Source organism: Eumetopias jubatus, unplaced genomic scaffold, assembly GCF_037043125.1.
Source record: "Eumetopias jubatus isolate StellerSeaLion01/CBP00866 unplaced genomic scaffold, mEumJub1_p1.0 scaffold_1, whole genome shotgun sequence".
Classification (NCBI taxonomy): Eukaryota; Metazoa; Chordata; class Mammalia; order Carnivora; family Otariidae; genus Eumetopias; species Eumetopias jubatus.
In genome coordinates, this window is record NW_028274807.1 from 2,916,576 (window position 1) to 2,934,949 (window position 18,374).

The 18,374-nt window shown below is 58.7% G+C and overlaps 1 protein-coding gene and 1 long non-coding RNA gene across 6 annotated transcripts in view; one reads left to right on the forward strand and one right to left on the reverse strand.

The window, feature by feature from the left end:
• PDXK (pyridoxal kinase) overlaps window positions 1–9,273 on the reverse strand; it is a 31,904-nt gene extending 22,631 nt beyond the window's left edge. For both annotated transcript variants that reach the window (XM_088023730.1, XM_028126536.2), the window contains exon 1: window positions 9,091–9,273. In XM_088023730.1, coding sequence (XP_087879856.1) covers window positions 9,091–9,177 — 87 coding nt within the window. In that variant the 5' untranslated portion in view covers window positions 9,178–9,273. The remainder of the gene's footprint in view (window positions 1–9,090) is intronic.
• Window positions 4,667–18,352, forward strand: LOC114226440 (uncharacterized). Of its 4 annotated transcripts, none has more exons than XR_003612755.2 (5): window positions 4,667–7,879; window positions 8,623–8,763; window positions 16,277–16,938; window positions 17,242–17,396; window positions 17,806–18,352. It is a non-coding gene; the product is annotated as an uncharacterized LOC114226440 (long non-coding RNA). The 4 variants fall into 4 exon arrangements; XR_003612757.2 differs by having other exon boundaries at window positions 16,277–16,622; window positions 16,884–16,938; window positions 17,242–18,352; XR_003612754.2 differs by having other exon boundaries at window positions 17,242–18,352.
• Window positions 18,353–18,374: the final 22 nt, after the last annotated feature.

The following is an 18,374-nucleotide window of genomic DNA, read 5'->3' on the forward strand; positions in this document are numbered from 1 at the left end:
GACACGTGGGGACAGAGCAGGGCCTAATGAGTATCTGCTGACACATCTGCCACACCTTCGCTGGTGTCTGTCTCACCGGCCCCCTGCTCCAGACCCCCAGTGCGCGTGGCGTCTCCCCTCTACTCCCTCCCACCCCGGGCCAGGTCTCAGTTCACACCGAGGGCTGAGGCCGCCCACGGGCTGCCGGGAGACCCCAGCCACACCAGCCACACACAAGCAGTGGAACACCGGGAGGCACGGACGGAAGGGCCAGGACAGCCGCCCGGAGGGGGTGTGGGACGTCAGAGCCACGTGAGCCCAGCTGCTGATGGAAGAGCGGGTGTGACCGCAGGGGAAGGAGGGGAAGGAGGCCTCACAGTGTTAACACCCCCATAAACCAAATGCCGTCAGGTTCACCCAGCCTGCTGACTTTTGGACTCTTCTCCCTCCCCAACCCCAGGAAAATGAGAAAGAACAAAGGAGCCTTTTATGACACTGGTCCACAAGACAGGACAGGGGACGTGCGTGAGAGATTTCAACAAACTTCGGAGACGCACAGATAGTCCACAGGGCACAGGGACACTGAAACCTCAGTTCCTACAGAGGAGCCGCATGGGGTGGGCTGGTGTCCCGTGGACTATGCCGGAGAAGGAGACAGCGGAGGGGTGGGGAGATGCAAGGAGAAAGCCTGGCGGGTGTGTGGGAGAGACAATGAGAACAGGAACCCAAGGGCCGTGGGTGGCCAGTCCCTGGCCGTCCCCTCCCTCTCCTGCACACCAATGACTTCCCAGCCTCTTCCCCTACTCACCCCAACACCACGCACCCCACCCTCCAAGGCTCCCCTGAACCTTCAGAGCTGGGCCCCACTGCTCTGGTGGTCTGCAGAGGCTGCTCGGGCAGCTGGGTGCGGGGAGTGGACGTCTGGGTGCTGCTCACACTCCCCGCTGTCCATGGCGGGGGGCCCACAGGCGAGCTCCCTCTGTGATCGCTCACTGAGCTACACCCCTGTGATCTCTATCTAACAAGCCTCTCCAAAATATTTAAGCAGATATTATCAGAACTTAAATAAAATACAAATCACCAGTCTCGTTAAACTACAGTTAAAACTGGCCCTTTGCAAATTTGCCTGCTCGATGCACACACTCCTGTCCCCAGCTTCAGCCAGCGCTGCTTCATATCCCTTAGGATTCTAATCAAGTCTAAAGAAACAGCTTTGAAGCGACCGTGACACAAATCCTGAAACCCCTGCCAAAACCCATCCTGCTCCAGTGCTTTTGGACGTGTAGATAATTAATCCTTTGAAGCTGGCAAACCGATCGGAGAATGAAGTCCCTATTTCGCGCTTCTGAACAACAGTGAGCTGAGCCCCGGGCCAGGGCCCGCTTCTCCACTTCAACAGCGAAAGCAGACGCGGCTTATTACTCAGTGCACGTGCTGCGCGCAGGGCACGCACCACCGCGGGCATGCCACTGCGCAGGCGCAGGCCGACTACCCAGCCAGCAGGTGCCGCGGCGGCCCCGCCCCGTCCAGTGGGCTCGCACCCCAGGCAGAGCCCCTCCCCACACGCCCCTGCGGGCCCAGCGCCGCTCCCAGTTTCCCGCTGGCCGCACGGCGGCTTCCGGAAGGTGCCAGGTGCGGGGCCACGCAGGTGCCTCCACGAAGACCCCGCGGCTCGGAATGCAGGTTTCCCGCGCTTTCCGAAAGCAGGCGGCCCTCGGGAACCTGGGGCAAGCCAAAGCAGCCGAAAGTGAGGGGCACCCCATGCTTTCTAGAAGTTCACATTGCTCCATTCCGCTTTAATGAAGGGCCTGCGTTAGTACAGTAATGGTTTTTCCATAAAAGCAAAAATCCTCTCCAGGTTTCCCCTGGTTAGCGTAAAGAGGTAGTCATGCAGTAGGCCATTTGTACAAGTGAAGTGGCTACTGTGAATTTCCGGAAAGCGGGGGACAGTGGTACCCGGTTGATACCTAATAAATCCTCCGTGGAGGTAACTGCTCTGGTCCCCACTTCTGGACAGGACCCTGCTGCCCCCGCCTCTTCCCGGGCCCCGGGGGGAGCCGCACACAGACTGATTCTGGGTCCAGGAGTCCCTTGCAGTGTCCCGGATGCACGGTGAGCGTTGGGGCGGGTGGTCTGGGTTCTCCCCAGCCACGCTCACCGTCTGCTCTGTGTGCGGCGCACCTCCAAACTCCTGTCCCCGGACAGACTTCGCGTGAGTCCCATTCCATGGGAACAGTCCCTCGTGCCCCGTGGGCTCCGCGGAGCGACAAGACTAACGCCGTGTCAGGCCAACTTATGGGACGGCACTGCCTGTCTGTATTCTCGTGGGTGAGAGTCACATCGTGCCGCGGCGAACGGTGGAGCCCACGGCACCTGGGGAGACGGGAGCCTAAAGACGGGCCCAGCGACCGTGCCCACCCGCACAACCCCATTTGCGTGTGGGTGGCCCCATGGAGGGGGATCGCTCTCCTGCGATCACGGCCTGGGGCCCCAGGGAGATCACCCCGTGGAGTCCACTCTCACTACAGGGGCGCTGTGGAAGCAGCTGTTTGGGTGGAGGAACAGAAGGGGCATTCGCCTCTGGAGGAGGGAAGGGGTGCAAGACCGTCTCATGTGGAACTGTCACTAACGCCAGAGTCACAAAACTTACATGAAACATATGAAAAACAAATGTAACAACTTGCCTAGCCCCAGCCCTCCCTAATTACTTCACCACCTCTTACAGTGAGCTCGCTCCTGAGCGACTGGACTATGGCAGGATCCCCCATAACGGAGGCCACCGCGCACACACCTCTTCCACTGGCGCGGGCAGTGTGCGGTCACCGCGGAAACGGGCACACACACAGGAATCAGCCTCCGCCACCCCCCACTCTTTAAACATCTACGAGCACACCAGCAGCACACAGTGAAGAGATGCAAAAGATACTTCAAGAAAGAAAAAGAGGAAGAAATGCTGTTCGGCCCAGGAAGGACAGCTGAAGAAAAGCCTTGCCACGGGAGGGGGACCATGGCCCCCACCCACTCTTGCTGCTCCCCGCCCACAGGCAGAGTCCCCTCCTCCCAGCAGCACCGGGCTGGCAGCCTCGTCTCTGTTCGCACCACCTAGTCCAGGCCTGCGTGATGGTCCTCACCCCCCCAAGCCCCCAGGTGTACCCATGAAACCCCAGCCTGCAGAACCCCCCTGGCTGCCTGTCCTGCACGCCATGATTCCATATTTTGGCTGCAGAGCTGCTGCCCATGTTCTGATCCCCCCAAAAGCTCTGAAACCCCCATATCTCTGTGAGCAGATGTCCTGAACGTAGACTACCTTTGTCTCAAGCCCCCGAGACCTTGTGCGGATCCTTGCCTTCTCAGCCTCTGCCGCAGCCCCCGGACTCGGGGGTGGTTTAGGGTTCTGGGGCGCCCCACCGACCGTGAGCTCCTAGGACGCGTCCACCATCCCATGAACCGCAGGATGAAGGCTGGCATGGCCAAAGCCCCAGCCTCGGGCTCCACCAGCAAGCCCACTCCCGTTTCAGAAAAAACCCGGAGCCCTGGCCCAGCAGCCCCCACAACAAGGCACACTCCCTCTCCCCAGCCAGCCCCTGGGGAGGGGCCCTGGGCGGCTGACTCATGTTCTCTGCGGCCAGATCCCCCTCACTGCCGCATCGTCAACCCACTCTGCTGACAGCCACGCAAGACGTGGTCATTAACTCAGCAGCTCGGCAGGCGATCCGCCCTCGCAGGGATGCAGAGCACTCAGAACAGCAGGAGTGGGGAAGCTCTGGAATATTCCAGCACAGCTCCCCCACCCTGCCCAGACCACCCCAGTTCCTCTGGGGGAGGGGGGTCACTGTCTTCAAGAATCCTCACTATGGCTGTTTTGCAAGACCTGGAGCTGCTTCTACAGGAAATGAGAATTAGGAAAGAGAGACGCCAGAGTGTCATGTGACTGAGGGCATCCTGATCAGCCTCGGGGCTGAGTGCCCACTGTCCTGCCCGCCTCCTGTGACTACTCAGCCCCGCAGTTCAGCTCTACCCACGTCCACTGTCCTCTGACCTCCAACGGGAAACAGCCCTCCATCCCTGAGGCGGCCGGCAGCTCGCCTGCGGTCCCACGGCTCTCTCTGCCCACGTGTGCGCCCCGGCCTCAGCTGTCACAGCCCTGGACCCCCGTGCTGCTCAAAGCACACCCCACGCCCCCCTGCCAGGCCTGCACAGGGTCCATGTGCTAGCGACCGGGTTCTGCTGGGGGCTGGGCTGCGCTACAACGCCCTAAGAGAAGGGGTCTCCCGGCAGCACCCAGGTACGGACAGGGAACAGGGCGGCTGCTCTGGGTGGGCAGGGAAGAGAGGCATTGCCCCCCTGGGCCAACCACGTGATGCTACCACATGGCCCGGGGCCCCACGCCTGCCTCCTTTCTTCTTGAGAAACTCCATCATTTATTCTGTTCCCCGGTGTCACTCTTCCACACAGCTGTGTGAGCAGAACGGGCTGGTTCTAGCTCAGAAGTTCCACACAGGTGTGCCCCGGGGATGACCAAGCCCATGAGCCACAAAGCCGACGGCCCCCGGGTCACGTAAGCCCCCTGCGCACAGACACACTCTCCCTTCCCGAGAGCACAGTGCTACCCAGAGCCAGGGCCCCACTCACAGGACAGCGCGCGTGCGCGTGCACACACACACACACACACACACACACACACACACACACGCCCACATACTCATCACACACACACGTACGCAGACACGGCGGGGGAAAAGATCAGAAAATGCGACCAATTAAGTTCTTGCTTTCTCCATGACAAGCAAAGAGGAACAACAGAAACCTTAGTCCCAAACCAAGAAAGAGAGTTAGGAAATCTAGAAATTAAGCAATTCTGGACCTTCTTGGGGAAACAGCAAAAGCCACACCTCGGTTGCAGGACTGGCACATTCCCGACCAGCCCGAGGACTTCCAGAGGCTGGGGCAACAGGAATCATGACAACTGGCAGGAAGTGAAGCAAGCAGAGCTACGTGTCCTGGAGCACAAGGAACATTCCAGAACACACTTGGACGTGTTCCAAACCCAACACACCACCTCCAAGGATGTGAATGTCCACATGTCAGCGGTGTTGTACTGTCTGCCAACATGGGCATCACCAGGAAAAACATTAAGGCAAAAACCATGTCTTTTAAAGGGGGCAGGGTGACATTCTTACCAAATGCAGTTCTGCTGCAGAAGGCCCTTCTATCCTAGGAGTGCTAAGGAAAAAAATGTCAAGATCTTCCTCTGAAGAAGGCCACCTCGAGGCTCCAGGGGTTCTTGAAAGTGAAAAGCTGGAAATAAACGACTCCCTGCCACCCCCACACTGTCATGGAGATCCCAACATGGGATTTAAGTGGGTTTTAGGCAAAAGCCCAAGTCAGATTCTCAAGGCTACTGGAGGTGACCTTTCAAGGCCGCACCTCTCCACTGTGACCCTCCAGTGATGCCCCCACCCCAGCACAGAGATCCCACCTGTCCATGGCAAGGAAGGCTCCTCCCCTGGAGCCCTCAGATGTCATGCGGCTCCACCAACACCCTGACTTCAGCTTCTGGCCCCCAGCGCGGCAAGAGGATCTCTGTGGTTTGAATCCCCCCAGTCTGCAGCACTTGGGAGACTGGCCCCAGGACACTCACGCCACCCCAAGGCTCGCAGATCTGCTGTAACTTCACCACGATATCTCAGAAGCAGGTGGCGCGGCTGCCTGGGGGATTCTGGGACCTCCGCTCCCCAGAGTAGGCGCTGCTGATCCAACATGCAGACATACACGCAGCCGGCTCGCTCGGACCGTACCGCCGGGCCCGGGAGAACATTAGGTTTCCAATTTCCGAGAGGAGGCAGCCCCACCAGTGTCTGGTGTGGGAGGCAGCAGGGGCCGGGCTGCACTTCATCTCACCCCGCCTTACCCTTCCTTGCTCTTTCCCGGCCCCAGAATCGAAGGCCAGAGCAGCAGGAAGGCCCAGCCGTGCACAGGGAGGCGCCCCTGATGCATCACCGGCCTGTCTGGCCTTGATTTGGCAGCCCTCTCTCCACGGACAGGGCCATGAAGACCATACCCTTACTCCCTCCTTGCTCTGCAAACATGGGGTCATCCCGCCTGATGTTCTACCTCCTCTGTCACTGGTCACTAGAATATACTTTGGACTCGGCCTGAAAACAAAATTTAAAAACAGGGTCAAGGTTCTGCTCCTCTGTTTCATCTGACATTTTTCTCTGCCCAGGGAGGGCGGCTGCTCATGGGCTGCCTGCCTGAGACGGCAAGCGGTGCGTTTTGGGGACCCGGCAAGAAGCAGTTTGGGAACCAGGGTCCTGAAGCCCGGCCTTGCAGGCCTCCAGCCAGCACACGTCTGTACCACACTCACGGTGCAGTGGCGGGAGCACCCCAGGAACGGGCCCCCCACCACCACTGGCAGAGCTCCGTCCGGGCAGTGCCCCGGGAGCGAGGCCCCAGCTGACTGCCAGGAGTACTGTTCTCACTGTGCACACGAGGCTTGGAAAGCCTCAGTCGGCAGTGCCCCGTCCCTGAGCCGGAACTCCAAGACAAAGGGACAGCAAGCCAGTCCCCACAGGGGCTTCTCCGGTCTCTCCGAATCTGTGGGGCCCAGCCAGGGCCCACCTCCTGCTGCCCTTGCTAAGTTCTCTTCCCACACTCAGCTGCGTGCACAAGCGTGCCTTAGCCTAGCTCCACCGGATCGACCAAACTGAGAACATACCCGCCACTGAGCACAACTCTGGGCGTTCCAGGATGATTCCCTTCAGGACCCCTGCTGGAGCGTGCAAGTGCGGGCCTCCAAGCCTATTCCAGGCTCTGTCCAACCCAGCCCGTCCTGTGCTAAGGCTGGTCCGAGGTCACTCGGCAGCCATCCCCACCCCTCTCACTGCCTGGCTCTGCTCCAGCGGTGCACAGATGGGGGTGGGGGTGGGGTGGGGAGCAAAACGTCCGCATGGGACCCTGTGGAGCACCCTGCAGTACTAAGTGTTTGATCCTCCCAGAGCTAAGCAACCGGGGCCAAAACAAGCATTTGCAGGCTGGTAAGAAATCTAGACTCTGCTCAAGGAAGCACTAAGTGTGTCCAGTGAACTAAGAAATTTCTGGAAATTGTTCTCATTGTGGGCTGAATTGTGTTCCCCAAATTCCTATGTTGAAACCCTGGCCCCCAGCACCTCAGAATGTGACTGTATTTGAAGACAGAATCTTTAAAGAGATAATTAAGGTAGAATAAGGTCACCAGGTGCTCTGATGCAATCTGACCGGTGTCCCTGAGATCAGGTCACAGACACGCACAGAGGAACCAAGTGAACACAGCATCCACACGCCACGCAGACACCGCCGTGCTGACACCTTTATCTTGGACTCCAGTCTCCAGAACTGAGGGACCGTAAACACCTGCTGTTTGAGCTGCCCGGCCTGCGGTACTTTGTTACAGCCGCCCGAACACACTGACATTGCCCTGTTTGGGGTCCAGCTTGGGGGGAGCATGTTTGGAGGACCACCACCCCTGGCCTTCTCCCCTCCTCAGCCCTCTCCATCCCCCGACACTATATCTTATTCCGGTAATTAGGAGAAAGAGGAGGAAATTAGGGCAAAAAACACACACAGGTAAGTAACTGAAAACCCAACCCACATCCCCTCCTGGCAGAGGCCCCAGCCTCCACGAGATGCCCCAGGCACACTTACGTGCCACCCAGCCCTATCTTCCTGTCTGGTCCTCCTGCACGGTGGTGGGTGAGCACAGCGCCCCGGGCATGCCGACCCACCTCATTCAGTAGCCAGCAACTCCGAGATGTTCACACACCCCATCTCCCCTGGCCCTAAAACAACTTGGGAGTCGGCGTCATGCCCATTCTACAGATGAAGCCTGGAAGGAACAAGGGTGCATCCCTGGAGGACCCAGGTGAGCTGAGGAGGGGAACGGTGGGCCCAGTGCAGGGAGAAAGAGGAGAGTGGGTGTGGATGGACCGGGAGGAGGGACTGGGCACGGGACACAGGGAAGCCAGCAGGGGCCCTGCACACCTCTGCCAAGGCCAGCTCCCATGGCTCCCTGGCTAAGAAGGGCGAGGGCTGCTCCTACCACTGGGACAGCAGGCTGAAGCTGTTCTCAAGAGCCCTGCCTGGTCCTGCCTTCCAGGTGGGCTCCTGCTTCAGAGACCCTGCACCTTTCTCCCCAAGCACAGGACCACTCCAGTGACCCTGCCCACACAATCCACCCTACTCCAAGGAGCGAGGGGGCACGCAGTGGCCCAGCCACACCTGCTTCCTGCCCCCGGGGGTGCAGGCCAGGGACAACAGGCCAAAGGTGGTTAGTCCAGGAGAGCCACGACCTTGCTGTGGCCACCCCCAGCACTCCTGCTGGGCAGGCAAGGCAGGGAAGTGCCCGTCACCCTGGTATTGCCTCTGGCCTGGCATGAAAGCCCACCGCATCCAGGCCTCCTTCTGCCCCTCCAAGGGCCACCCAGCCATAACCTTGGGGCTGCAGCAGGAAGCAGTGGGTACCTGGCCTGGGAGACACATTAAGGACAGGCAAGAGAGGAGGGAGGGAAGCCCACCATTAAGTAAAGGCTATAAAACATTTGAAACGCAGCTTCTAAAGCCAAAAGGGTACGGGCCTGAATCGGTCTCTGGGCTTTTCTTCTTCAGAGCCAACACCTGCAGGGAGGCCTTCTCTGCCCCATCCGCCTCTTTGGCGACCACCCCCCCAGAAGAGTCCTCCGCAAGGTGGGACCCACCCTGGCCCCCGGGAGCCAGAGTCCGCGAGCTTGCTCCTCCCCCTCGCGGCAGGTGAGCCCTGCAAACACCTGCCTTCCGTCCCTCCTCCTGCGCCCCCGGGGCAGGGTCAGGAGGCAGCCCGCCGCATTCTCACGTCGGCAGGGAGCCCCCCGGCCGCCCGCTGCGGGCAGGGGCGCGGGTGGCGAGTGCGCCACAGCTCACGCGCGGGGGCCTGACGCTCGGCGGGCGCCCGCTCCGCGCAGGGGCCCCCGGTGCTCCAGCAGCGGCGGAGCGCGGGCCGGGCCAAGGTCACGGGGCTCGGCGGCGGGCGCCCCGCCGCGGGCCCTCATGCGGGGACCCCGGCCGGTTACGTAAGCCGGGCCGGCTGTAGGCGCTTACCTGCAGCGGGAACGTGGCCGCCCGGTTGCCCACGTAGCCGCGGACGACGTGGCTCTGGATGGAGAGCACCCGGCACTCCGCCTCCATGCCGGGCCTGCCGCGGCGGCGCGGGGCCGAGCGGGCGTCCGCGTGTCCGCCCCTCGCTGGGTTCCGCTCGGCTCCGCTCGGCGCAGGCGCTCGCTTCGGGCGCCAGGCCGCCTCCTTGTGACCTCAGCGCGGCCGGGAACCGCCGGTCCCGCTCGGCGCGGGGGGTGGGGTGGGGGCGGGGCTTCCGCGCAGCCCCGCCCGGGGACCGGGAAAGCCGGAGCCGCGCCCCGTTGGGCCCGGGCGGCGGCGGCGGCGGCGGCGGCGTCACTCGCGCTCCCGGCGCGTGGGCGGGGCAGCCGCGGGGCCGGACGCCGGGGGTGGGGCTGGTTCTCGGTCCCCCCGGCCAGGGCACCGTCGCGTCGCTCATTCACTGTCTGAGGTCCGCCGGCCTCTGACCCGGAGCGCGTGCGACTTGGCCGGCCCGCGCCGCGGGACTTTCCCGCCCCGCGGTGCCCGCTGCCCACCCCAGGGGCGTCAGGGCCGTCGAACCCCCCGCAGCGCCAGGGGCCGCCCCTCCGGCCCCCGTGCGGACCGGCGCCAGCCCTGCGCTCCCGGGGCGCCCGTCTAGGGGACCGGGAGCGGCCGGTCGTGCCGCCCCCACCCCTCACCCCCCCGCAGAAGCCTGGGGGTAGGACATCTCCGCGGTGCCATGACACCCTTGGGGACCCCGAGGCGCCCGGTCCCCTCCAGCCCTGGACACGTGGCCCGACCCTCCTGCTGCAGGGTGCCCACGCACCACCGCCCGCCCCACCTCCACCTTCAGAGCCCACCATTAAGCACGAGTCCCGTCCTCCCCGACTCCCCAGCAGTCACTACCCCGCCCTCCACCTCCCACTCCCACCTCCGCGGGGCTGAGGCATTCCCTGGGGTCCCCCTTGAGTTTCCCGCGCTGCCCCGGGGGCTTCACACTTTAGGACTGGGTGATGTGGGTCCCTTGGCTGCTTGTATTTAAACCTCTCTGTCCTGGGGGGAAGGCTGATGCGGTGCCGGCAAATGCGGGCATAGAGAAGGAGGAGGGCAGTGCCTTGGCTGTCCCGGTTTTCAAGAGGAAGTACCTCCTCATTAATAATAATAGCTACCATTGAGCGCTTACTATGTGCTAAGCCCATTTCCCGCATTAACACATTGGAAATCCCCAACACCTAACATGGTAGAGGTTCATCCAGTTTTACCAGGAGGAAATAGGAAGAGAAACCAGAGGTTGCAGAAGCAGTGACAGGTGTCGCTGGGTGAGAGCCCTGTGGACCGCGGGGGTCAGCAGCACTAGCCACTGTCGTCACTGCCTTCTCTCTGTCCTACTCTGCGAGGGCAGCGGCCCTTGGCTCTTAGGAGGGCCTGGTGAATCTGTCTCTGCAGCTGATCTCACCCTCCCCACCTCGATCTCTCACCGCATGTCCCTCTGCTTTTCTGGACAAACCTCATAAGCGCCCACCCCCTTCTTCATCTGCACCCACCTCACGCCTTCAGCCCAGGTAAATCCAGAGCACTAAGGGCAGAAGAGACCGACAGGCCTCCTGGACCCCAGGCTCTGATACCCTCTTCCTTTTTTTTTTTTTTTAAGATGTATTTATTTATTTGAGACAGAGAGAATGAGAGAGAGAGAGCACATGAGAGGGGGGAGGGTCAGAGGGAGAAGCAGACTCCCCGCCGAGCAGGGAGCCCGACGCGGGACTCGATCCCGGGACTCCAGGATCATGACCTGAGCCGAAGGCAGTCGCTTAACCAACTGAGCCACCCAGGCGCCCCACTGATACCCTCTTCCTGACAGAGGGCCCAGGTAGAGGTCAAAACCCTGGGCATGACGTTTTGGTGAGTTCACTTTTCACTGGGCTTTGGAAAGATCCTCACTCCCAGTGCGCCTCTGGGTCCCAAGCTAGTCACGGGAGAGTCACCTGGAGAAGCTGGTAAACTAGCCAAGGCTCAGCCCTGTCCCACTTCCCTGAGCCGGGCCCCCGGGGCGCTCTTTCAACTCTACAGGTGCTTCTGGGACCACGCAGTTTGGGCAGATAAAGGGTATTTTATGAGCACTGTTGCTACTAAGTATCAGTCCACAAACAAACCTCCTTCCTGAGGACTCAGATAGTGAAGACCCTCAGAAACCACCAGTCTATTGAAAAGATACTCGCAATCCTGGCCAGCCGGACGATGGAGGGGCTGCCTCACCACTGTGTTGGGGTGGGGGAGGGGTGCAGAGCCCCTCAGGACCCCCCCCACCCCCACCCCATCCTTCCAAGGCAGACCCGCCCTTCCTGGGAGAGGACACAGTCCCCAGCACAGAGCAAATGCCTTGCAGGGTCGCTCTTAGCTGATTAGGAAGAGGCAGCTGACTGCCAGGTCCCTTGCGGGGAGGGTAGCTGGAGAGGCGAGTGGGTGGCGTCCAGGAGGTTCCCAGAAGGTGGTTCACTGAGAAAGAACTGAGGGACCTGAGAGAATCTGTGGCCGAGCCTCTGTCTGGGGACCCCCGGAGCCAGGTTCCTGTGCACCTCTGTGTCCTGGTGATTACACCTTCAGAGCGGCACCCTGGGGCTGGAACCCTCCTTGGGCCTTGGTCCGCCTCCCCAGTAGCTGGGGCTGTGACCTTATTTAGAAATAGGGCCTTCTGCAGATATAATCAAGTTACAGTGAAGCTGTTGGAGTGGGTCCTAACTCCAGCATGACTGGTGTCCTTATGAAGAGGGGGAGAACACTCACCTCCACAGCCCTCGGAAGGAACCAGCCCCGTTCACACCCTCATCTTGGGCCTCTGGCCTCCAGAGCTGGGAGAGAATCCGTTTCTGCTGCTGAAGCCACACGGGTACCCTTGTCAGAGCCTGGACTTCACCCCAGTGCACCGCCCGCTGGCCTTCAAGCTTGCCCCCCTAATGGTCCCAGGCGCTGGCATTGGTCCCCAAGAAGCAGACAGCCATGAAGGGACAAGCTGGCTGGACTCAGCTCACATCGTGTGTCCCAGATTTTCTGAGGCCTCCCCAGTGTCAAATATGTCCTACTGGCGGACCGTGAATACTGATTTCAGTCCCCGAAAAAGTCATCCCTGTCCCCAGGCTCCTCCCAACCAGAGTGCTGTCTCTGATGTCGGCTACAAGGGATGGGGGCCTCCAGAGACTTAACCACTATCATCACTATTGTATTATATATTGTATCCCCCAGAATTCATATGTCGAAGCCCTACCCCTCAAAGTGATGGTTTTTGGAGATGGGCCTTTGTGGGGTAATGAAGGTTTAATGGGGTCATAAGGGGCGGTGCCTGATTTGGTAGGTTTGGGTCCTTAGAAGCGGCAGCAGCAGAGAGTGGGGTCCCTGCGTGCAAGCCGTGAGGACAGGCACGGGAGCACGCAGTGAGTGGGAGAGGACACCTGCAAGCCGGGAAGCAAGCTCTCACCAGACCGAATCCGGGCAAGTCCAAGTGGAACCGTCGACTTCCAGCGCCCAGAACTGGGAGAATACTTACCTGTCGTTGGAGCTGCCCAGCCCGAGGGATTTTGTTGTGGCAGCCGGAGCTAAGATGATCACTGCAAACATCCTTTCACCTCGTGGACCTCGTGGACCAGGTGTTTCTTTGAAGCCCTGCCTCTACAGACCACAGCACCTTGCACACCGCAATGTCACGAGCACGCTACGGGGGCTCACACGCGAGGAGCGTCTTTCCCAACGCCGGCTTTACGCAGTCCTCAAGGTTAACATGCTGATGAGGCAGGTTCAGGATTCCAAACTCAGTGACATCTCACCACGTGTTGAACCTGGCTTCTTGCAGGTCACCCAAAGCAAAGCAGGAGACGGGCCGTACAACACATTAGGCAGAACAGGACGTAGGAAGTGAACGGTCCCCATGCGACGTCAGTCCGTGGGCGCGAGGTTGAGATAAGGTCTCACTCCTGTCCCGGTCAGCGCTCGGCACTTACTGCTCCTTACGTTCCATCAGGGAAGGATCTCGGTTCCTCTTGGAGATCAGTCGGGCAGAGCCCCCGGTGGCAGCTGCCTGTTTGAAGTGGTCAGAGATGCAGGGGTCAGTGTCTGAGGAGCCTGATGGTTTGCTGCAAAAATCCTTCCTTTCTAAAGGGATGTCATCGGTCTTAGGCCCTGCAGACCTCCTCTCCGCTTCTGCTAGTTGTCGGTTCTGGGGTGTGGTCGGCTGGTGCTGGTGCCACTGCAGGACCCCGAACTGCTCGCCTCATTGCTTGATGCAGGCCCCTGCTTGACAAGAGAGACTCCGTGGTGCTCTCTACAATAACATTCCACGAGGCCGCTCTCAGTCCTGCTGGCTGGGTTTTGTTCTTGCCTGAGAGGCGGTAGCCAAGTGTTGTAAAGTACGGTTTTGTTATTATTCACAGACGGTGAGGTCAACAGATGGGGAGACACTGCCATTGAAAAGATAGTTTGCCACTTGAGGTTTCCAAGAGGTGGGGGCACCATACCACACAGGGCCACGTGGGGAAGCCCCAGGTGGGTTGGGAATGGGGGGGGCACGGACAGGAGAATTTATTGGGGTTTCAAGGAGAAAGGCAAGGCAAGGCAGGCAAGCAGGGTGGTTATTGATTAGTTTGAATACCTTTGGCAGGCTCCGGGGTACAGGGCTGTCTCTGGTTGTCTGGTCCCTGGCCCTGGGCAGAGGGATAGCTGGAGGAGTGGCGTGGAATGTGGGCTCTGGGCTGGTTACTCTGCATGTGAAAGGCACATTTGCTGTCTCTGAGGGTTGGCTAGACCTGGGAGGGGTAGTCTCTCCCCAGTCAGCCAGGCCCAGGTGCCAGGGCACAGAGAATACAGAAAATGGGAAAAGGCAGGTCATACACACGGGTGAGCTCTGGAGTCTGGAGCCGCACCGCCCGGGTGGATTCTAGCTCCTCCAATGGCCTTGGACACCTTGGAGTGTCAAGTTAGGTCAGCTCTTGGACTCAGAGTCCCCATTTCTTCAAGTGTAGAAGTAAGAGTACACAAAGTGGTGTTGAGGGGGTCCAGCAGATTGCCCCCTGTGGAGACTGAGACCCGGGCGGGGCATGTGTGAGGGTTCTGGAAAGTCTCCTCGTGGTTATTTATCAGGGTATCCTGGCCTGCCGGAACAGAGCTGGTGGAAAATTTCACTGTCTCTCATGACTGCTGGGCTCCAAGCCGCCATTTTTATGGGATGAAGAATCTAGTTTGAAATCCTTCCATATTTACAAGGGGTTCCATCCTTCCGAGAACAGGCTTTTGGACATTTCTCAGTTCCAGAATATTCTTTTTTTAAATTTTTTTAATTTTTTAACTAAGTTCCATGCCCAGCTTGGAGTGCAACATGGAGCTTGAACTCATGCCCCTGAGATCAAGGCCTGAGCTAAGATCAAGAGTCAGACGCTCAGGGCCCCTGGTATCAAGCCACATGTCAGGCTCTGTGGTGAGTGGGATTCTCTCTCCTTCTCCCTCTGCTCCTCCCCCTGCTCTTTCTCTCTCTCTCTCTCTCAAATAAATAAGTAAAATCTTAAAAAAAAAAGTCTGATGCTCAACTGACTCAGCCACCCTGGTGCCCCAAGAATGTCTTTCTTAAGAAGCAACAGCTCGGGGCTCCTGGCTGGCTCAGTTGGAAGAACGTGTGACTCTTGATCTCGGGGTCGTGAGTTCAAGCCCCGCGTTGGGTGTAGAGATTACCAAACAAAACAAAACAAAACAAAACAAAACCAAAAACTTAAAAAAACAAAGAGGCAACAACTGAACCTCAGGCCTGGGTTCCAGGGCGTTCTTTATTTGGATGGATTATCTTTTTTACGTTCCTCTTGGGAAGAGCCAAGATCTTTTGAACCTTGAGGGCACTTCGGGTCAGTGTCAGGAACACTAGAGAATCCCCTTAGATTCTTTCCTGACGTGTGCGGGGGTGTGGTTCTACTTTTTAATCCTCAAACACACTGGTCTGGTTTGGGACTCACCTTGCAGTGTTGGGTCAATAAGCTGGTCACCATGACAACCCCTGCGCTCTCCCTGAAACAGCTCCAGGCCATCTGGAGAGTTTTCTCCCAAGAGTTCAGAAAAATGTGCAGGAAGAGTCATCTTAAACCCATGAGGGGCTCTCTGCTCACTGTTCCTGACCCAAAGAAATAACCTTGAGCCTCCCCCGCTCTTTCGGACCAGGCTTTACTGGAAATGTTTCTTCTTTCTCCTTAGTGATACTTTACTTCAGAAAAGAATCAAAACCTGGGCCAACATCCAGGAATTTTAGACCCTCAAGGGGCCTGCTGGGGCAAATTATTCACAGAGAAAGGATGGAGGAAAAGCGAAGGAATTCGCTCTCAGAGTAGGAGTTCCCTGCCTGGGAGCGGCTGGATTCCTGCGCCGTGTGACCGGACACGGTGTGCTGACCCAGATTCTTGCCGTTACCTTCCTGGCAACCGCTCTTTCTTACTGCGCCCCACAGAGATGTGTAAAGATCGCTCACGGTTCTCTGGTTGCAAGAGAAACTCATGTCGTAGACAGCTTGGGAAGATGACAAACATTACAGGGAAGAAAATGGAAACCAGTCACAGTCTCACGTCCCGAGGGCAGACAGCATTCTGGTCTTCTTTCTAGGCGCGTCTGTGTGCGTTTACATGAATGTGGCAGGTGCTCAAGACACAGACTGACATGAGACTTTCTTCTTTTTTTTTATGATTTATTTATTTGAAAATTGGCAAATAAACACAGGAGACAATTTTAGGTATGAATCAGTATCATTTCTCCCTCGAGTTTTATGGAAGTCAAAAGTCCAAATGAAAGGGATGAATCTAATTGTGGAAGCTAGATTTTTGGGGGCAGAGGATCTTCCGTTTGCTTCTGAAATCACATTGAGCATGCTGTTGCTGCCTGCATCGCGGTGCCTGGCACTTCCACGGCGATCGCACGTGGAGAGAGACCCGGGGCCCCTTCAGGGAACAAGCACGGGGTGCTGGGAGCAGGTGGGCACTCAGTGGCGGGTGCTTCAGGGTGAGCGCTGGGCCTCTGCCAGCGCCCCGGTAGGGTCACTACGGAGCGTGCAGACCCCGCGTTCGGACCTGGCTCCCGCAGGTTTTTTTTTTTTTTTAAATAAAACTGGGCTTAGGTCTCATTCATAGACAAGTGGTACTTAGTTGGGGCGTTGGTGAAATCACGTGTATTCCAGGTTCTGTCCATGGGCTGCACACTCCAGCGACGCGTCTGGACCTGACGGGCTAATGCAGGACTTACTGACTGCTGAGTCCTAGGCAGATCCACGGCCTAGAGACTGAGGTTAGGGGGTGATCTGTATTTGAGGCAGAACCCGGGAGACAATGCCTGTTGGGGTTACCCACGGTGCCTGGCGCAGCACCTGCCCGGTGAGAACCAGCACCCCCTCGGGGTGTTTCTCCAGACACATGGGACGGGCTGCAGAAAACCAGCCACCCTCAGTTCTGAGCTCGCAGACGCAGAGAAAAGCAGGAGCCCTGTGCTCATGTGGTTTTCCGACTGGATTCGGTTCAGTTCAGCAGGTATTTGCTAAGGCCCGCTCTGGGCCAAGGGCCCCTGCTAAAGGCTGCAGGTCTTTGGACCCGCGCTTCTGCCCCCTGCGTGCGTCAAATCCCCTGGCCCCGGTGAGCCTCAGGGCTGATTCGGTGGGTCTGGGTGGGGCCCGAGTTCTGCGTGGTGCCCTGTGTTGTCCGGGGTCCATGCTGCGAGGGGCAAACCCACAGCCCCGTGGCTCCCTCATGGCTCCCTGACTTCTGAAGCCTGATTTCCTTGCCGGGGAACAGGGACTCACAGGAGGATTTCCCTTCCGGAAGCCGTGAGGACCAGACACAGCGACAGGTGAGCACAGAGCCTGGCAGGCGAGAAGGTGTCTGGCGGGGCGTGGCAGGGAGCTCCCACACCCCTGGGATGGAGACAGATAAGGCCTGTGCTCCAAGCCACAGTCCTGCTCTGTGCGAGCTCTAGGAGCGTCCCCCAGCACCCACACAGCCCTTCTCCAGCCCCTGGCCCCACAGAGATGGCTGGCCACCCACTGAGGGTTTCCCCGAGGCCACAGCCCCCAGCGGTCACAGCCTCCCTCCCACCGTCCTTACCCAGCTGCTGTGGATTTTACTGAATAAATGCCTCTCCATTTGTTGTAAGCCCTTTGATCAATCTCCAGAGACGCTGAACGGTTGTTGTTGCTGATTCTGACCAGCGTTATCAGAGGTCTCTACTGGGGAGCGGGGTCCCTGAGCAATTCACACTCCCCTTCCAGAAGTCCTGCCTCCTTACTGTTCGTAGAATTCACTGAACAGGTACCTGCCGCAGGGCCTTTGTATGGGCTGCCCCTTCTGCAATTATCTTCTCCAGACACCCATATAGCTTCACTTTTCAATCTCTTTGGGCCTCTGTTCAAATGCTACCTTCTTGTAAACAGTCTTTGCCAGAGTCGGGTAAATGAAGGAAGAAACATATACAAATGAAACCATGGATTCCGTTTAATGTTCTTTCCAACACTTAGTACGAGCAGCACCGCTTCCAGATTGTACTTTCATTAAGTCTGGTAGAAACTTTAAAGGATCACACAGTGTGAAGTCTGGTACCAGATTGTACAAGATTGGCCAGACGTATGGGGGGGCATTATTCCTCACGAGACAGCACCAGCCCCGGGCTGCTCCCTGCTCTCCTCCCGGGAGCTCTGGCTTCACCTGTCCTCCCCTTCAGTCCGCTCCGGCAGGGCCCGGATCCGGCGGACTGTCGCCCCTGCAGCACAGAGCACAGAGCAGTGCCTGACACACGGCGGGTGCTCAGCAAGCACGGCTGATGGAGGGGTGGTGTGGAATGGACGGTGTATCCTGTCAGGATGTGGAGGGGGACAGCTCCTTTGCAACCTGCCTGCTAAGGAGGGTGGCTCCTGCCACGGCAACAGTTTTCTGCTGCACACACGTGAGCTCGAGTGGAAACACGGGGACAGAGCTGAGCCCATCACGGAGTGTGGAAGAGTGGCTGCCCCCGGGGAGCTCAGAGTCTGGACATGGAAACGGGGAGAAAGCCTGTGACGGACCACTCCGAAAACTGATGTGCGCAGGGGCGCCTGGGTGCCTCGGTCAGTTAAACATCTGCCTTCGGCTCAGGTCATGATCCCGGGGTCCTGGGATCGAGCCTCGCATCGGGCTCCCTGCTCCGCGGGGAGTCCGCTTCTCCCTCTCCCCCTCCCCCGACTCATGCTTACTCTCTCCCCTTCTCTGAAATAAATAAAATCTTAAAAAATCAAAACCCAAAAACCCTGATGT